This window comes from Poecilia mexicana, unplaced genomic scaffold (genome assembly GCF_051168715.1).
Source record: "Poecilia mexicana isolate PSO_F unplaced genomic scaffold, ASM5116871v1 scaffold_6, whole genome shotgun sequence".
Lineage (NCBI taxonomy): Eukaryota > Metazoa > Chordata > Actinopteri > Cyprinodontiformes > Poeciliidae > Poecilia > Poecilia mexicana.
The window spans coordinates 20,277,775-20,298,360 of NW_028263375.1; the positions used below are offsets into that span (position 1 = coordinate 20,277,775).

The 20,586-nt window shown below is 41.2% G+C and overlaps 1 protein-coding gene across 4 annotated transcripts in view; it reads left to right on the plus strand.

The window, feature by feature from the left end:
• The window catches only part of mtss1la (MTSS I-BAR domain containing 2a), a 34,980-nt gene extending 18,847 nt beyond the window's left edge, over window positions 1-16,133 (plus strand). The window contains exons 4-15 of one of the 4 annotated variants that reach the window (XM_014966911.2): window positions 3,552-3,636; window positions 3,765-3,856; window positions 3,957-4,031; window positions 7,378-7,535; window positions 7,645-7,752; window positions 8,885-8,982; window positions 11,075-11,207; window positions 12,149-12,223; window positions 12,438-12,593; window positions 12,954-13,124; window positions 13,265-13,430; window positions 14,751-16,133. In XM_014966911.2, the coding sequence (XP_014822397.2) occupies window positions 3,552-3,636; window positions 3,765-3,856; window positions 3,957-4,031; window positions 7,378-7,535; window positions 7,645-7,752; window positions 8,885-8,982; window positions 11,075-11,207; window positions 12,149-12,223; window positions 12,438-12,593; window positions 12,954-13,124; window positions 13,265-13,430; window positions 14,751-15,580 (2,147 nt within the window). In that variant the 3' untranslated portion in view covers window positions 15,581-16,133. The remainder of the gene's footprint in view (window positions 1-3,551; window positions 3,637-3,764; window positions 3,857-3,956; window positions 4,032-7,377; window positions 7,536-7,644; window positions 7,753-8,884; window positions 8,983-11,074; window positions 11,208-12,148; window positions 12,224-12,437; window positions 12,594-12,953; window positions 13,125-13,264; window positions 13,431-14,750) is intronic. The other 3 variants (XM_088006379.1, XM_088006380.1, XM_088006381.1) reach the window with 3 other exon arrangements.
• Window positions 16,134-20,586: the final 4,453 nt, after the last annotated feature.

A 20,586-nucleotide genomic window follows, 5' to 3' on the forward strand; every position in this document is an offset into this window, starting at 1 on the left:
AAACAAGTATCTCAAGAGGAAGTATTTGTCTTCAAAAAATAAAAAGGCAAAATAAGTTTGTTTTTTTTTGCCCTCCTTGTTATGAGCTTTTAGTGAAGCTAAGCCTCCCTCCTCGATCATATGTGTTTGCCAGGATTTCATGTAGCTACGCAGGTTGCTGTGGGAGTGAATCACTCCATCCCTGCTCATCCGGCTGAGGCCAGGGGCCAGAAAGTCTCTCGGAGACGGCCAGGAAGCCTCTGAAGCTCTCCAGGATGTAGCTGTCAGCTGATCCTCCGTTCAGGAGGGGGAGAAGGACAGGAAGAAGGCGGGAGGGAAATTGGCAGGTGTGGATAGGACGAGCGAGTGTGGGCTCTCTCTTTCCCCAGCTGACAGTAACATTGGCAAGGCTTGCTAAAGACGTATAAAAGCCCAGATTCTCTCTGTGTTTTTCTCCTGCTTTCCCTCGGCCTCCTTTGCTCCTGTAAGGACCGATCAGCTGCTCCGTCTGCTTTTGCTGAGGCAGATTTTTGGGGGAAAGCTGGGGCTGGGGACACTTTAAACTCTTTAAGAAATCACAGTGACGGGGACGTACTGTCACGCTTCTGTTAGCTAAAGATATTTAGAATATTTTACATTTTTTATTAAGTCGCAAGTAGTGAAATCAGTTGAAAGTGGGCTGCAAAAGAAGGTTTAAAATATGCCCATTTTAAACAGATGTACACAGTTCTCGTTCAAGTACGGGAGGCGAGCACAGAGCGACTGCTCCATGAAGAAACCGGTCTGACTCCGGGAGAGAAATGCATGACTCGATGCGTAGTTTTTAAAAAAGAGTTTGAGTTTTGTACATTGACTTCTTCTAAAGTGTGGCTTTCTTTACAGCCAAAGCTCAGTACTTTGGCTCCATATGTTACTTCAGTCACTTCCTGGTACAAGAAACTTTCACCTCTAGCTCAGCCCTGTTGCTAAGTCACCTGGAAAAGCCCAACCCAGTCCCCGCCCCTCTCCCCAAAGCACCACACAGGCTCTGTTGAGTCTTTCTACAGGCGTTTGTTCCAATGTCTCTGTAAGACAGACTCGAAGTCTAGTCGCTGTCGTCTTCAGTGATACGGTTTGAGGCTTTGCAAGGCACATAGTCGAATGGAGCAGCATTTGTTTGGTAGAGTCGTGTTGCTTCTATGTCAGGTGATTTTTGAAAGCGTTGTGATGTCTGGAAAGGAGCAAAGCATGTCTGTGGACACCGTCTGCCAAGCACAGCTCCTTTCCCTTTCATGTTTTATCGTGGACGTTAGTGTTGGCCTCTGTTTCTCATTCTTAGCCAGTTTGAATGATGTTTTGCAAGCAGAGAGAACAGGAAAGGCAGAGCAGACATGGAAGAATAGAGGGATATCCCCTTACAGAGTTGCCTCCTTTTCCCTCCAGGATAGAAGGGTTGAGAACTTCGGAAAGGGTGGGGGGTTGGTAAATCACATCACCTGTCTGCATTCAAACTTCTGCACTCCCAAAGTAATTCATAAAGATTCATGCGGTAGTGTGTGTGCCTTTATGCATCCCCTCCCCTCTGACGCCTAAGTCATGTCCCGTTGCTCTGTTTGTGTGTGTGTGTGTGTGTGTTTGTGTGTGTGTGCTCATAGACATTCAGATTAGCCCTATGTGGCCCAGATTACAACAGGATCAGTGCTACCATATATTACACCAGCCTCTGAGCTATCATCGCGACAGTGCGCCAGCGACAGCTTTAAGATCTTAAGACCCCATTTAATTACAGTTATACATACAAAGAGCAAAAGTACAGTAGCCATTTTACACAACCTGTTATTGAGAAATCTGCGTGCAGCATTGGAGCTTCGGATGGAAAATGGTTGTTTTGACAAGAATGAAAGGGGGAGCATGGCTGTAGTCCTCAGGTACTGCGCCTCATTTGCTTCACACAAACACATGTGACATTTACGGGCTCCACTCTCCCACTCAGATTGCGCCCATCTTGTGGCAGTAGCTGGTAATGCATCACTGCATGAGAAGCGTAACCTTTACCAGCTCGTTGTGTTTTGTGCAGATCTGCTGTCAGGCTGTTAGGAGCCGTAAGGAGGATTTGACTTGGGGTCCTTCCAGCGAATATCAGTCACTACAGCTCAACTAACTTGCCATTCACAACTTCCTTTTTCACATTTTGTTATGTTACAACCACAAACTTCACTTTTTGGTATTCTGTGTGTCCAACATAAAGTGGAAGGAAAATGATTCATGCTTTGTATTTTTTTTTGTTTCCTAATAAAACCCAGGAAATTGTGGCATGTATTTATATTGAATTTCTCTGAGTCAACAATATTTTGCATAGCCATTTTTTTTTTTTTGCTATAATTATTTCTCCAAATCTTCAGGGCTATATCTCTACCAGCTCTGCACAACAAGAGATTAATTTCCCATTCTTGTTTGCTCCTATGCAAAATGTCTCATGCTCAGTCGGATTTCATTAAGGGCATCTGTGAACATCATTTCACGTCTTGCCCACAGGTTCTAAATTGGATTTGGGTCTGGACTTGACTGGGCCTGTCTAACACCTGAATGTGCTTTGATCTGAACCATTCCACTGCAGCTCTGTTTGTATGTCAGGATCATTTTTTCTGCACGATAGATGAATCTCCACTTCATTCTCTGGTCTTTAGCAGCTCAAAGCTGGTTTCCTTTCAGCGTTGCCACATAATCAGCTCCGTCCATCTTCCCATCAAGTGTGACCAACTTTCCCACCGTGCTGTGGCATCCCCACAGCATGGTGCTGCCCCCACAATACGTTAGCCTCGGGGTTTCCCCCAGTGTGTTAAAAGCCTGACGGGCCACCAGGCTTTACTTGTGTCCCCACCAGGCTTAGTATTGCATATTTATGTAGGTTTATTTTTTTTTTAATGTTTGCATTTTTTTAAGACTTTATAGTTGGTGTTCAGAGATTCACCTTCAAATCTTCCAGTAACACATAATTATCAAGTGATATTTTCAAATTTCCTGTCAGTTTTGAACATTTTTTAACTCAAAAACACGGCGAGCCGCTGGATGGATGACTGCCGAGCGTCAACCATTTAGAAAGTTGGGAAGTAAAACGGCTGAACCGTAACCTATGGAAGAACGCAACGTTTAATTCTGAAAATAAATCTTAATAAAAATTGCATTAAAAGTCCATTAAAAGTGCCAACTTTGCATGATTTTGTAAATAATGACAATTTAATGCAACGTTGGCATTTTTAATGGACTTTCACTGCAACTTTCAGAGCAACTTTGCATTAAAAGTGTCATTATTTACCGAATGACATAAACATTCATGAAGACTTCTTCATGTTCATGACAGGTGTTATGTCATGTTTATCACAGTGTCATGTCAGTCTTATTCACACCCCATCAAATAAAGTGTTAACCAAAAAAAAAAAAAAACTACATATGCCACTTATACTTTTTTTCCAGCTCTGCGTTGGAGCTGTAATGTGTTTCGTCTCGGCGTTCTCCTGGGATTATATTTGTGATTTCAACATGCAAACTTCTGAACAGCCAGCAATAGTTCGTCTTTATGTTGTGTCTCCAAGGTGGCACCAGGGAAATCGGCTCTGCTCTGACAAGAATGTGCATGCGACACCGCAGCATTGAGGCAAAATTAAGACATTTCACGAAGTAAGAGCCACATGTACATTTTTCTATAGCTGTTTCGTTTCTTTTCTTGCACTGGAACCTGTTTTGGGGTTTTCTGTGCTTGAATTCACTTCCATGTTTTCAGCTTCATCCCTGTCTTGTTCCCGTAGTGTTCTCATGGAAGGTCTGGTAACGCCACTCCAAGACAGGATAGAGGAGTGGAAGAAGACAGCTAATCAGCTTGACAAAGACCATGCCAAAGGTACAGCAACAAGAGAGTGTAGTAAAATCGGCTCGTGCTCTGTGTCCCAGTGCGAGTTGGAACACTTATGCACCTTTTCTCCCCCACTTTCTCTTTACAGAATACAAGAGGGCTCGTCAGGAAATCAAAAGAAAGTCGTTAGATACTATTAAGCTCCAGAAGAAAGCAAGGAAAGGTGAGGAAACCGTGCAAGGCGTGCTTAGTAATCAAAACTATGAAATTTAAGGAGAGAGAAATCGGCTGTAGGGCTGTGCGGTGGTATTATAGTGAAGTAGCGCCATCTAGAGTGCAGACTGAGACATTCACGTTCTGTCGGATCAAAATCTACAGCAGCCTCAGAGGCTCCTCTGCAGCTAAGGATGGTTTGCTTTATGAATCATAGTAATTTCCCTTCCTCTTGCTGCGCTTGTATTAGCCCTTACCGCTGGTTCTGATTAACCTTCGATTTTAACATGCCAGCGGTACGAGCTAATCATGAACATGCAATGCAGTTTGATGCACCTAACGCTGCCTGTTCTTCTGTCTCTCCATCCCTGCCTGATACTGCAACCCTCCTCTGTTTCTTTCTGGCTTTCCCCCCTGGCTGTAGAGCTTCTAGGTATGTCTGCTGCACTTCGCCTTGTATGAGAAACTCACATGCAAGCATCAAAACCATCATTAGATCAATCTGCCGTCAGAAAAAAAAAAAAAAGAAAAAAAAACTGTGCTGTCTTAGCATTTTTAGCTGGAGGATGAAAGAGTTTAATACGCTTAAAGAATGTGCTTGCATGAGACGTTGGATGAAATTTGCAAGAGAAGATTGACTCTCCTGTCAGCTCTGCAGTGAAGTAACTGGTTGCCAGATGTCATTTGACTGAGCTAAGCAAAAAAAAAAAAAAAAGATTACTCTGCTCAAAAATAGCAGAATCCACCTACAAGCACTTTAGACTTAGAAATTAGCACACGGTTTTATGTTCATTTTATATATGAAAGAACGGAAGTCTAAAAATTGCACAGCGTGGTGGGTAAAAAAAAAAAAAAAAATGTAGCTGGTGCTCTCTTCCAGGTACCGGTAGTTTAATCTATACCTGCTGCCTCATGGCAATTGCTTTATCTAAAATATTCAATATATGTCAAAGGACTAAGTTGTACAGGCTGTTAAATTTAAACTCTAAATACAGCTACTATTATTATCATTATAAAAGCAGAAAATGAAAATCTTAAGAATGATAGATACATGTAGCTAATATTTGTTAGATAAATTGATGGCCAGAGTTCCACATTTTGGCACATCTATAGAGATGTGTCAGACGCTGCAGATGTTATTTTTGTTCCCACACAGCAAAATATAGAAACATAAAGTGTTACGTTTGAGTGAATTTCTCCAGTGAAATAAAGGCGCGCTAAGAAATATTTTCTTAATAAAGAGGAATTCTTGGCATCGTACCTCTACATTGCCCAGAGAGCATCTCCTTTGTTCTGTATCTGTTTTTCTAGACTTTCTGTTCAGCTCATAAGTTTTCTAAAGAATTTAAGTCTGGGGAAGAGTTGATTCTTGTCTATAAAGACTTGGTTGTGAGTTTTGGTTCGTTGTCCTAAGACTCATTGACGCAGTAGCGGAACAAGTCAGCGTCGGGCCGGGGGGCGGGGCCAATTACCGGGCCCCTTACACATGGAGTGAAACTGAAACTGTTGAGGTGTTGAGGGGGGGGGTTATTTATCATTAAATACACCCTTCTCAATAGGCGACGGCGCACTTTCTCTGTCTATAATCACATATTTCAATGACTTGAAAGCATTCCTCCCTCCCTGGCACCTCCAGGCCCGGTTTGGGGGGCAGCAGCCCTCCCGGCCTGCATTGACGACCCTTTTACTGACAGCGTCAGTAAGATTAGCATTTAAACTGTCCAGGTGTTTCGAAGAGATTGTAGATTGTAAAATTACAAGACCCTCACAAGATACTTGTGGGTGGGCATGAAGTGCTTTTCCACATATTGAATATTAGTCTGATTGGATTTGTATCGTCTGGCCAAAGCATGCATTTCCGTGCTAGTAGAGTTTAGAAGACTCCACATATTTGCATTTGCAATGAAAGGACAGACGATGCCTTTGCCTGACTTGATGGCCCCAAGATGCCACTTTTTGCTAAAGTTTATATGGTAAGATTTTTAGATATTTTTTTTAGCTCTCTTATGGTCGTACTCACAGTGTGTTTTGGTAAGACAAACTTGGATCCTCATTCAGTTTCAGTTTTTTTTGTTTTTTGTTTTTTTTTAAAAAGGAACTCTGGGTTTGCTAATTAAAAATTCATAGACACCGAATAACCTAAAAAAAAAGTAAATAATTCATTTTAGTTAATTTTATAAAAAATAAATATTTCCTGGCCTGTTGCAGTGTGGGATTTTGCCACTACATTAAGACTTTTGGGGTCCAATAAATGCGTGTTATGGTGCTATATTGCTGTTTCTAAAAGCCCTCCTACAATAAAGCAGAACTGGAAAACAGTTGGTAAATACTAGATGTAATCATGAGGAAAAGACCTTCAGTACTTAAATTGCCATGACCTTCTGTGACAAATCCAAAAGGTGGGAAAAAAAGATGAATCACATTCCTGTTTCCCGTTTGTTAGCCTCTTGAAACTTTAATGTGATTTAGAAATTTGAGGAAAGCGTGGTTTTAATAACCGTTCTTTCTGAAAACGGTTTCAAACCATTTTCATAAAGTAAACGGTTTGATCCCTCTGATGCGTGCCTCTCCTTCACACCTTGACATTTAACTCTATGGTAATGACCGCAGCCTGAAAATTGTTCTTTAAGAAACTCTGAAAGGACAACCAGTCACATTTTTATGGGGCTCTACGTTTAATTAGTGTTCTTAAACAAGTGTGCTCTGAAAGATTGACTTTGTTCCTGTGGATTTATGGTCAACATAAAAAAAAATTAAAAAAAAAAGAGAAATAGTTTAATTTGAACTATTTATCGTTAAACACACATACGTGTGCTGTCAGTGATTATAATTCATATCACCGCAAAGTTATCAAAGTACCAACGTGGAATTAATAGTGTAGCTGCTTATTTTTAAGAGTCAACTAAAAATGCTAAGATACGCATGCCCTGTGGTGAACATGTTAAGTTCAGATCATGCAATTAAAGCAGAAATGCGGCGTCTCATTAATCATTTTCATCCCTCATGTAACTGTGGTATGCAGCTCCGATCATTCTACCGAGTCTCGTCCTCTCCGGCGTCTCTGCACATCGTCCTTGTTTGATGACTTCTTTCAGATTCCTCCAGCTCCCATGTGCATGAACCATTTAAGTGTGAAGTCTGCCAGTGCATTAACCTCTAGTCCACGGCAGCTCATCACTATTTGTTCTAATCAATGTTTAATTTTTTTTTTCTTCTTTCCCCTCTCCTTGACACTTTACGCCGCTGCTACGATCATCGCCCGCCCCCCTTTCAACCCTCAATGTCTTTTCCCGACTGTTTATCCGACTCCCGTTTTCCTCCCACGGTTTTGCAAACGGTGCCGCCGCCTCGCTCAGGCCGGGGAAACCTGCGCCCCCAGCTGGACAGCGCCATGCAAGATGTCAGCGATCTGTATCTGCTGATGGAGGAGACGGAGAAGCAGGCGGTGCGAAGGGCACTCCTGGAGGAGAGGGGACGTTATTGTACATTTATCAACTTCCTTCAGCCGGTGGTGGTGAGCAGCGTTTGTGCTTTATGTCCACAAGAGCTCCAAGGCTAAAATCTTCCTGAGCTCTCCTCGTCCTTCGCCGGACGACTTTTGATTTATTGTGTTTTTCGCGCAGAATGTGGAGATTGCCATGCTGGGAGAAATAACCCACTTACAAGCCATTGTTGATGACCTTACCACGTTGACTGAAGACCCGCACAAGCTGCCACCCGCCAGCGAGCAGGTAACAAGGCTGAACTGTTCCTGGTGCTCATAATGCAGTGGACGTAAATGATGTACATTTCACTTCTGCACACAGAAGTGAACGGGAGGGTGAAGGAGGTAAAACAAATCTCCATAGCTCCACAGCTGGAGAACTGCAGAAATGAATGTCATCTCGGGGTCCTCGACTTTCCGTGTTAATCAACAGTCGCATGCAGTGTTTTTGTTTGGGAGGCCAGAAAAAGGTTTTTCCATCCTCCCATCACAAACGTAAACATGGAGCGTTGGCGGAACGCTGCCTGGACTTGAACTGGAACCTCGTGCTTTGTCAGGACGAGATTAAAACCCGTGGCTACATCACAGTCCCACGGAAACTTAGCCGCTCTCTGAGCTGTCTGTGATAGTTGATACATGACGCTAATCAAAGAAAGTGCAGATTGGAGCTCGGTACATAAAGTAAACGTCTGAAAATTCACAAAACACATCGGTGGCGTCTGAAGACTTTTCTGTTTTTTCCCCGTCTTAAAGCATAACAGCTGCTGAAGAACTGGTTTGTACCTGAAGTCATGTGATCTGTTCTCTTTCGGTGACCTTAAGCTCCACTCACACAATTTGTGTTAATGGCAAAATATCAAATGTCAAATGCAGCGCAGGAGCGGTCTCTCTTTGTTTTCATCTTTAATCCCAAGCCACGGTCTATGAACAAAATAATGCCGACTCCAGCTGCCTGATCGAAACCTTTGAGGTGAAGTAAAGAGAAGAGTCCATAAGATGGAGAGAGAACTGATCAGTTGTTTTTCTATCTGGTTGGATAAAGTAGTAGCAGCATGAATCCCTTCTGTAATTAAACGTTTAATTTGACAGACGTTTTTCATGTACGATTTTGCTACTTTGATACAAAGATCTTTAGGCTTTATAGACATCTGTAACCGAGTTGACAATAAACAAGGAAGACGTTCTATTTAGGTAAGACACAGCATATATAGTCAATTCAGACGCTCGAAAACTTTCCAAATTAACATCTGTGTATCGGTCCACGTTTTATAATTTTCCTAAAAATAATAAATTCTTGCTCTGCATCAGTTGGCGTCAAGAAAACTTTCATATATGACACTTAAACTTGTCATCGTCATTTCTTTGATGGATTTCTGCAGGTAATCCGGGACCTGAAAGGCTCTGATTACAGCTGGTCCTACCAGACTCCTCCTTCCTCCCCGAGCAGCACCAGCTCCAGGAAGAGCAGCATGTGCAGGTACAGCCTATAAACACACACAGGATCCTTTTGGTTCGCTGCAATACAAATCCTCTGCAGGCATTTCTGAAAATAGATTAAAAAAAAAAAAACAAACAAAAAAAAACTTCTTCTTTGACTAAGAACTTCCAGGATCTTTCTTAAAGTTATTTACGGCTAGGTCGGTAATGATGGATATTATTAACAGTGGAGCTGTTCTGAACAAACGCATGCGCAATCTTAACATCACTCCACCTCCCAATATCAAAACTTTGAAAGACGTACGTATTAATATAAATTCGATGTGTCATCCTGACTACCTGTGACAGTCGACATGCAGTACCTGTGGTACCTTGCGAGCTCCTCGGCTCCTTGCTCCAGGCAGGTTTGTCATTTTCAAGCTTCTTACAGCCAGATTACGTCGAAAGCTGTCAAACATCACAGGCAGAAAGGCGCCAGCTTACACAGTAACCAAAATCAGCATTTTTTTTTTTTTTTTTTTTAAGACTTTGACAGTTTATTTATAGATGTGCAGTTGTGAGAGGGTCGAGAGAAAAAGCCTGCCTTCAAACAGGACCCCTTGTAACGGGGGGAGGAAGGGGTTGAAGGGAAATCACCTTGCTTTGCTGTTAAAGTTTCTGTCAGAACCTCAGCGAGGTTTGAGGCAATTAACGCGACACCCTATTTTTAGTTTGTCTGTGTTTATTCACTCATACATGTGTAAATACGCAGCTCGCGTGTTTTAGAGACGATAAAGAAAGGTGTTTTTTTTTTTTCAAAATTTCACCGTAGCATTAACAAAGCTGCGTTAAACTTTTGTTGGTTTGATTGAACTATTACTCAGCTTTGACATGCAGACCTGTTGACTCATACTGATTAGGTTTTACTGGGTTTTACCATATTGCAGCTCACCAAGGGAATCAGATTGAGCCATAAGTCTTTGTGTATTCCTTATATTTGTATTAAAGTTGGTTTAATTTTAAACTTTTAATCAACACATTGGAACAGATTTGTTTAATCAGGGTGGGAAGATCCTGACCAGAAAAAGAACTATTGAAATAAATCACCGAAAGCACGAATGCAAACTTCTCGATGAAGCCATGTTGGCCCACTACAGCCTCTCTACGTGGGTGAATCAAAGCAGAAACACATCTTGCTTTTTGACAGTACAAGTACTTACAGGTGAACAGAGCATGTTATTCAGGGCCAAAGCCCAACAGTGTCCACAGGAGCTCCAGCTGTGGTGAAACTATGACCCAACCATCTCCGCATTCCAAGCTTGCCCTCGTTAAAGTCACTCAAATCCTTATTCCCGTCCGTTCTTTCTGCTTCCAACACATTACCGTCAAGGGCAGAATGTTCTGTTGCTGCACAGTGCTTCTCTCCCACTGCCACGTTGTCAGTCTGATGAGTTAATCTGTGTTTTCAATTTTAGCCCATCTCATGGTTATACTCTGATAGCTGCAGAATCATTAGTGTATCTGTGCAAAAAAAAAAAAACAAAAAAAAACAAAACAGGATTATTTATCAAAGGAGAGGGAAAATAGAAGACGGTCCCTGGTTTTAAATAAATAATGATTATTCAATTTGCCATGTTTAATTTGGCATTCCTCCTTAAGCCTCATTCTAGAGAATGAAGATTAATGAGAAGTGATAACTGCGGATGCGTTCCGTGGGGATGCGAGGAGGGGGAGCGCGGGCGGGGGAGGACTAGCGCCGCGGGAAGGTGCGGAGCGCGTTTCTAAATGTGTGGGTGACAGAGGAAAGCAACTCTGAACGGAGATAACAAAGCAGGAGACAAAATGCACAAAGCCAGCTCTTAATCTTCAGAGGAGAAGGAACAAAACATCAAATAAAGGGATAATGTTTTAATGCTCTTTGATGCTCCAAAATTAAAAGAATGGCATCGTTTAGCAAGCATTCACGCTTGCAGCTTTTATGATCAGGTTTTTTTTTAATTTAGCCTGTCCTGTTTTTTTGCACAAATCCTCTCCTTAAAACAGAACATATTTCACAAAAAAAAAATAAAAAATGAAAAGAATAAAAAAACATGACAATATTGATTATGGGATTGTTTATTAGTCACACTCTGTTTGTATGGTTGCGCCAACAGCTTGCTTCAGATGCCCTCAGCGGGAGCGCATCGGCTCAGCAGTGTCTCCTCCCACGACTCTGGCTTCGTCTCGCAGGATGCCAACACCCATTCTAAGCCTCCGTCACCCATGCCCTCTGATATCACCAGCCAGGTAGCTGTCTTTGTTGTGATTCTGAAAAATCTTTCTCTCTCTCTTTCTCTCTCTCTTTTTTTTAATCTAAATAATACAGATAAACGGGATTTTGTATTCCAGCAAAACTAGGACCAAAGCAGCCTTGTGCTCCCCAGAGATTCCTCTGGCAGAAATGCTGCAGGGCAGGAAGCAACAGCAACAGCTTCACTTTCTTGTCAAAGTAACACAGTGCTTTGAAATAAGTATTTACCCTTACGTTTGGATTTTTTTAGATTGATTTTAATATGAGCCAAAAAGTAACATTTTGGTTCTTCCTCTAGTAAATTAAAGCTTTATTTTAATTTATGAGGGGAAGAAAAACATCGCTTGTTTAGATGCAAGTTTGGCCCAAAAAAATGCAGAAAGCGAAAAACTACATAAAGGCCAAACATGTTTTTTTTTTTTTTTTCTTCCCCACCACTTTAAATTGCTGCTGTTTCTTAACCAACAATTACGCCCAATCTAGTGTAGCAAGTCTACTTTCTCGTGTTTAAATGTCGGATACAAATCCCTCGTCTCAGCAAGAGCTTGATAGTCAAACAGAGATTTTCGCTTTCAATGTAATCATTTGCAAATATGGAGTTCTTATCCCACCGGACTGATAAAGTTATTCAGGCTCTCATGGTCTGAACAGATTGCAGTGTATTGAAGACACTCAGTAGTGCTCCAGCACACCAGCTGATGCAATGTTCCTTTTCTGAATAAATGATCTTACAGGCTACTTTATTTTCGATCTCGGCTGCAGTCTATAGATCCCATAAGAGAAAGGGAAGAGAAAAAAAAAATCCTTCTAGCTAAAGCTTATCAGCGCTCTTTTTCCCCCCCCCAACTCCCAACTCTCTTCCTGTTCATCTCTCCCACCTACCTCCTTCTCCTGATTTCCTCTGCAACTGTTCTTTACTTCATCTTCCCTTCCCCAGAAATCCACAAGCTCAGCCTCCTCTGAGGCCTCAGAAACCTGCCAGTCTGTCAGCGAGTGCAACTCTCCTACAGCGGTTAGTACTGCATGCATCCTACCGACGCTCACAGACACGCACTCACACACGCTGATTCGCAGCCCTGTTTCCTCTCATTGTTAACTATGGGTTTAAAAAAAAAAAAAAAAAAAAAAGCCCATTGGCTGCTCACGGCAGCCGCACTGCAGTTTGACTTGGACTACTCCTGGATGTTGAGCGCTCTGACTCAGACTTTGTCTGTCCATCTCCGCAGTATGGCTCATGCTCATCCTTCGGTACCTTCCGCCCTGCTTTCTCTCACACTGGCACCATCAGGCCTCTCTCTGTCATACTCCCTGCGTCCCCCACATTTAACCACTCACCTGGATCCAACAATCCTTCACCCACATCAAAGGTTCCTAGCTGGAAGGTTTGTTTTTGTTTGCAATTTTTAGTTCCGAGTTTGTAGTTATGTTTTTTTTTTTTCTTGCTTCTTTGCATTTTTTATTTTTTTGTGGTTTATTTTTTGCTGCTCACTTCACAATCACCCTCATGCTGTTGCCCACCGAGCTCAGCTTTCCAGCCTTTCCTTCAGATTGTGTGTTAACTGAGAATTAACACTGTCACAGCCTTCCCTGGTCTGCACATATCTGCACACGCCTCTAACCAGTCCCCGAGCCAAATGTATTTAACTGAGAGTACAACTGTTGGATGGTACAAAGAAAAAAAAACAAAAAAAAACTGGAGATGCAAAGTTGGACAAGCTGTCTAATTTTTCCATCTGCTCCAGCAGGACTGGGCCAAGTCGAGCTCCTGCGAGCCGACGTTGGCCAGCACTCCGCAGCGCAGGAGGGACTTTGTGGAAAAGATGAGAGAACCGCCCAGTCCGCAGGGATACTCCGGGATGCAGCCAGGTGACCTGCACCGAGCAAGAAGCGGCCCAGGAATTATTACAGCCAAGGTACGAGAGACGCATGGAGTTTAAATGTAAATGTCTGTAAATTCATTCCTATGCCTCTGGGATTGAAGTGCGGTTTCAATGCAAATGTGTCGCGGTCTGTGTGCATTTCCTCCACATATCTGATTCTGTGTGTGCTTCAGCATGGAGAGCCCCCGTCTCCAGCAGCCAGTACGCTGGCTATGGTTCTCACCAGAGGCCTGAGCATGGAGCAGCAGAAGAGCAGCAGGGACTCTCTGCAGTACTCCAGCGGGTACAGCACTCAGACAAACACCCCGTCCTGTTCCGAGGACACGATTCCATCGCAAGGTAAACGTCCTCCCGAAAAGCCAAACACTCTGTGAGCTTGACGGTTTTATGTATCTCGTTCAGCCAGCAGTGCCCCACGTATTCAAGGGAGTCCCAGTCAGTCCTGCAGCATGCAGCGTGTTTTGTACATTGTACCATTTTAAAGCAGAAATGGGGAGGAATTTTACATGACTGTTAGATGAAGTGAGAGGAAAAAGGGGGCTTTTATTATTATTATTATTATTATTATTATTATTATTATTATTATTATTTATTATATAAAAATGTGAAAATCGTGGCGCTCATAGCAAAATGAAATGAGCTTCTTTCAGAAATCAGTAGTTCACTTTTGTGTAATTTATTCTCAATATAAGTACATCTGTCCTGTGAAGGTCTCACAGGTTTGTTAAAGAGTCATTTGTAAAAGGAAAGGAGAACAATAGACAAGTCAGGGGTAAGGTTATGGAAACATTTATTGCAGGGATAGGTAATTGGATAATTCACAAGCTCTGAAAAGCTCTTTGATCTTTGTTGAATTCAGTTTCTGAAAGCGAAAACACTACGGTACGACCGTAAACCAACTTGCCCATTTATTAAGATGCCCAATGAAGACTGTGTATGTTAGCCTCTGTGGTTGTGTGTATTAATGCGTGTTAAGGTATATTTGTTGTTTGACCTATTAAAATAGACAGTTTAAAGAGGTTCTCAAGTATTCCTTAATACTACTCACAGGCGGTTGTTTTTATCCACCTATGAATACCGGCGTTCCACTGCAGAGCCTTCAAACAGGATAACCATAAAGATACAATAATATGGATTAGATGAAAGCATATCTCTGTTCAATTGCTTAGTCTGAGTTTATTGTCCAAAAACGAATGAGCAACATTTCTGTCTCAATATAGAAACCTGCAGGAGTAATTGCTGCAAAGTATTGACTCTTGGGTGTTGACTAAAAAATTAAGCTGAACTTTTCAGATTTTTATAAAAAAAAAAAAAAAAAAGAAAAAAAGGAAAAATTAAAAACACATGTACATTTTACTTTCACTTCATCATATGCTCTACTTTGTGTTTAACGTGAAAAAACTGCAAGGAAATGCAGGTTTGGCAACTAAATGTGAAGAAGTTCAAGGGGTTTAAATACTTCCCAGCATAGTAATTTCCTAATTACCCTGTAGCCTGTGAAACAAATTTCCCCGAGTCTCAGTGTAGTTACTGTGAACTATAATACAATAAATGAGCTGCAGATGAATCCATCAAAATAACACTTGTCAGAAATGTTATCATTCAGTGTATGAAAAAAAAACAAAATAAAAATCCACATGACTCATTCTCTCTTTCTAGGTTCTGATTATGAGTGCTATTCACTCAATGGGGATGCTGACAACGAGGGGCAGCCAGACTTTGACAAGTCCTCCACCATCCCACGCCACAGCAACATTGCTCAGAGCTACCGCCGCATGATTCAAACCAAGCGGCCTGCGAGCACAGCAGGTCTGCCTGCAGGTAAGAGCCTGCAGGGGACTCCTAACGGCGCTGGAGGAAGCAACCCGGGAGTCATTTCCTCTGGGACGGCCACCATCCGCAGGACGCCGTCCTCCAAAACTGGAGTGAGACGCACACCATCCACGTCTGGTCCCATCCCCATCCGACCCCCCATCGTTCCAGTCAGAACTCCCACAGTGCCAGACTCTCCGGGGTCTGCTAGCCCATCCCCACACCACCTGGGTGGTGAGGAGTTTCTGTACAGTGATGACCCGTCCGCTGGAGACTACATGAGGGCCTCTCCCAAGCGGATGAGTCTTCCTGATACAAGTTGGGGCTATGGAGGAGGAGGAGGAGGAGGAGGAGGAGGAGGAGTGGTGGAGAAGGCTGCTTACGCCCAGCAGGCCCCCGGCATGGCCGCCCACGCAGCCGAGGAAGACCCTCAGCTTGCTGCCAATCGTCACAGCCTGGTTGAGAAGATAGGAGAGCTGGCAGCCAGCGCTCACGCCCTGGGTGAAGGTCAGTACCCGTTCCCCAGCTTGCTGTCGGGGGACACGGCTCAGCATGCACCCCAGGTGACAGCGTCTGTTACCCAGGAGGACGTGGATATGCTAAAAACCATTCGCCGCGGGGTGAAGCTGCGCAAGACGGTGACCGACGATCGGTCGGCTCCCAGGATCCTTCGGTAATTCAAGCAGAGGGAAGCCCTCGAACACAAACTGAAGCACCCGTAGACTGAGGCACGACGGACAAGAAGGACAAAAGGTGGCCAATGAAAGCCAGTTGACAAATAAAGAGACTTTGAAGTATGTTAAGTAATTTCATGTCATGTATGTATTGCGTTCGTACAAAGTAATCCATTTATTTTCTTTTTGTTGTCATTTTTATTTTTATTTTTTTTGGTTTGGTGAGCTGTGTTGCTGTGCATCTCCGCTTCAGCCCAGTTTTTCCCAGTGGTCCCAGTGTGCTACACATTACACAGCTGAATGCTCCTACTATTAATACTTCTGTGTGTGCATTTCTCAGTGACCACGGCCACCTGTCAGTGGAAAGTGGGTGACACAGTGCTCTGTGAGCCTGTCTCGTTCCTCGTCGTTGCTGTCCGGGTATTACTGATTTGTTTCGTAAGCTGGACAGCAATTGTGTAATTTCATGTAAAAATAGAAGCGTTATGGCAGTGTTTATATTGCTGTACTGTACTGTCAATATATTCTGCTATTAAACTGGGTTTTTACTGAACAACGGCTGCATTGTTTTTGCTGCAAAATTATTAAAATTATTCTTCATTAGAGTGTGACGGTTTTTAAATTATGCACATTTGTTTGTTTGTGGTTGCTGAAATGTGGAGCAGCAGTTATTAAGAACATGGATTAATTAGGATGTATATTTAAATGTGCAATGTGCTCCAACTATTTCCCTTGCCTTTTGAAGTTCTTCGTTTCCTACTCAGGTTTTTTCAGATGTGTAGATTAATTAGAGTTTTATTTCCTCAAGAGCCCTCTTTACTGTAAATATTTATGCAGAAGTTAATCAGCAATTTTTTTAGTTGTTATTTACTCACTACATTAATGATACTTTTCCAGCTTTTTAACTTCAAAATATATGACCGTATTTTTCCTTGTCAAGGCTGCAACGACGTTTATGAGTATGCAATAATTTAAACAGACGAGTGGGGGCGCCGGAGGCCCTCCGGCGAGGTTAAACTGGTCGAACGCTGATTTTGGATCATTAATGTGAACCTTACTGGTGTTTGACGTCAAAGATTACAAGGTAGGTTCAAATGATACAGATGTAATAGGGGAAATTTTCTGCATTTGTGGAAAAAAAAACAGAAGTGTAAACTGAATATATTTCAGTGATTCTTGAGAATAGGGACAAAATGGGTTTTAATTTTCCCACAATTTTTTTTTGTTATTTCTCAACCTTATGTATGCAAATATGACAAATAATGTTTAGGAAATATAAAGATGCTAAGGCGCAGGCTCCCAGTTGCAACATTTTTTTTTAAATTACATTTTTAATCGACCTGACCTAGAACGTTGTCATCACCATCTGACAAAAATAAATAAAAAATAATTTTTAATGACCCTATTAGTGATATTTTACTTATTTTACAGACAAATGCTTCTCAAGAAACAAAAGAAATATTTAAAACCAAAAACAACAAAAAGTCCATCTGACGGAGTTGACAGTGCATGACGGAGTTGACACAGAACTGAAGGTGGTGACAAACTAGTGAGTAAAATGAAAAACTTGATACATGTGAAGTAATGCAATTCATGTAAAATGCATTAAAATGAATTAATTGCACATTTAAGTGAGATTTGACAACAATTTCACTGAAAGAGTCAGAAAAACTCTGATGGAGTTGACATCTGACGGAGTTGACGAAATGCCAAACTACCTCAATTTATATGATGTTATTCTGAAGGAGGTCATATTGTAGCTTCTCAGGTCCATGAAATCTTTACATCATACCAAAATTAAGCTTTTATTTCGCAAAATTTCATCAAAGTTTTGTAAATTGTCAGTTATGGTGTTGACACATCATGGTTGTGACAAGCAACTTAGGAATAAAACAGAAGAAAAAACTAAAGAATAACTTAAGCTAACCAGAGCTAACTAGCCCTCTTAGCTAAGGAAGAGAAAGGAAGAGGTCATGGGGTCCTCAGAAGTTCTGGTGCCCCCCAATAATGCCTGATTTTATTTACATTCTTTTAATGTCTGACGGTGTTGACAAAAACTAGGGACAAATTTCAATGGAGTTGGAAAATATCTAAAAATTATTTTTAATTCAATTTATCGATACTTTTATAATTATTTATATGACTACTTATACTTAATTGTCATAATATATAATTTTAGTATTTCTTTAATTATTTTAAACTATTATAATGTATTGAGTTCTGCTCCTGGACAAGGGCTTTTACAGGCATCATCCACCAACTACAATGTTTAAAATAAAAAATATTCAGCAAATACCTGGAAAATATAAATTGTTGTGCTCACATGACCCAGGTTAGTTGAGTCAGATATTTGAAAAAATTATATTTTGTGTATATTTTATTCAAATTTTGTGCTTTATACATAGGACCTGTTTTGTCCCTATTCTCAAGAATCACCGATTTACCAAAATGTCACCAAAGTGCTGTTTTTTTTGTACTTCCTAAGAGCAAAACATCACTTCTTAAAACTGCAAGCGGTTCATTTGCTGCCAAAACTAGGCCACCACGCAGCTGGGGCTAAAATTGTACTGTTTATTAGCAGAAATGCTAAAATCTGAAGCGAAATTCTCATAAATGTTCCATTTATTTTTCAGAAACTACTGAAAGTCCTGTCTTTGATAACCGCTCACATAACTAAAGTGTTTCTCCCTTCGTGGCAGTAACAATGAACTCTGACTTGCGTTATCTGGGAAAAGAAACCAGATTTAATAGGTGACGTTTGCGCATGAATCCCTTTTAAAAAACTTGCATCAAAAGGCCACTCAGTAGTGTTACCTTGAAAAAAATATAATAAAAACATAGTTTCGATTTTTAAAAAGTGGGGAACTAAGATCGAAAGAATGATGGTATAAAGTAGATTTATCCCTTCTGGCAAATCACAATAGGCATGTCTTAAAAGCAGCAGAGAAATGTTTTAATAACAAGAAACAATGTGTCACGAGGGTTTCTTCGGATTTTAAGTTAGTTAAAATAGTGGTTCTTACACTTTCCATGACAAGTACCATTTTAGTACAACATTTTACTAAGTGTCCAATTACCACCCGATGAACTGGGAAATAATGCAGTAAAATGTTTTCTCAGTATAAATGGACAAGTTAGAAGTTTTAAACCAAATGTTTACATACTCTATAATAAGACACACTACCTTTTTTTCCCCCCAGTGTCTGACATGAAACCAGATTAAAGCTTTCCTGATAGAGTAAATGAGTCAGGTTTGCAAGGTGCCTTTCTTCCACACACATTTTCAGCCCATAACTTTTTTTTATTGGTGTTAGATCAGGGGTTTCTGTTAGCCTCTTCAAAGGAAATATTATTTGTCCTCAAATAACTAATTTGGCTGTACATGTAGAGTCACTGTCCATCTGAAAGACCCATTTTGCGCAGAAGGTTTAACTTAGTGCGCGATGTCTTGAGATGCCACTTCAGTATTTCCACGTAATATTAGATTTTTTTTATCCATAATGCCATCTACTGTGTGAAGTACACATCTGACCACTGCATCATGATGCTGGGACCACTTCACAGTTTGAATGGTGTTCTTACCCTGGGAAGTTGATCTTTTTCTTCTAAATGTAGAAATAGTTTTATGGCCAAATTTCCATTATTTTCATCAAACTGCAACATTTCTGTCTCTGTCCTTGTGTGTATTAGCAAACAGCAGCCTAGCTTTTAATGTTGCTTTTGGAGCAACAGCTTATTTCCCTTGGTGGCTTTCAGTTCATGTTGGTAGGAGACTCAGTTACCTGTGGATAATGAAGCTTCAGCAACCACCTTCCCAAGGTTTTAATTTATGTTCTGGGATCTCTGTCTCATATCTGGTATATGATGGCTGGACATTCCCATTACGCTAATATTTACATGTAGTTATTTGAACAGATGGGCCAGGGATCTTCAGACACCTGAGAGTTGTACCAAAGGGCCAACCCAAACTTAATGAGGTCAACAATTGGCTGATGTCTTGTGATTTTCTCATGATATGACGCCTTAAATTGTATTGCCAGGTGTGACACCATTTAACTCATGTCTGAAGCTTACAAAGCTATTACATCATTATCTGAGGTTTCTCAAAGTGTTCAAAGGCAGAGTAAACTTGTGAACTTCAGAAAATGATCAAATCATTTCTACTATTGTAGCATTTGGCAAATAGAAGTAATGTAGAAAACCTTAACTAATTTAATCTAGTCAATTTTGTGTCTGACATTGAGAAAAATAGGTTGTGTCCAGGTAACGTTTTGTACATTGTATGTAAATATCTCGTTTCATCTGTTCTTGATTTCACTTGCCGTTCATGCAAACCCAGCGGGTTGAGACCCGACCTAAAACACAAACTTTAATCTGCTTTTTGGAAAGTGCTTTGGGCCTCAGAGTGGTCAGAGGAACTGGGATGGTGGTGGGAAAGTGCATATTATTGATTCCAAACTCAAAATTCAGTACGGCCACCTTGTGACTAAGTGACAGCTGCAAGAAAATACTGTTTATCTGTATGTGTGACAATGTTTTTGATTTTATAAAATCCAGAGGGATGGGCTGTTATTACATTGTGTTGCTAAGAACAGTTAGCTTGTACATCAATCACATCAATTGCGATCCAAATATTTTTCTAACTTGGACTAGCAACACAGTTTGCTTGGGTGTTTGTGTCCCAGATTCCTAATTCACACATCAGACATGGATGCATCGTAGCACATATAGTCACCAGCCTGTTCTCCACTACATCGTCAGTCTACTTTTGTTTACCTTGCAAATAATTAATATGCACATTTCTTTTGAGTACCATCAAAGGCTGCCCAAGGACTAATGGTTTTTGTACCACAGTTTGAGAGCCATGTGTTAGAAAAATGCTCCGTGACTTTCATGTGCATGGAAACTGTCAGTCTACTTTACTCAGAGATGCATCTTGCTGTTTTTCACACTATATTATCTTATTCACTTCCACCCTAACGCATCTGCCACGATCCTGTCAGCTTCAT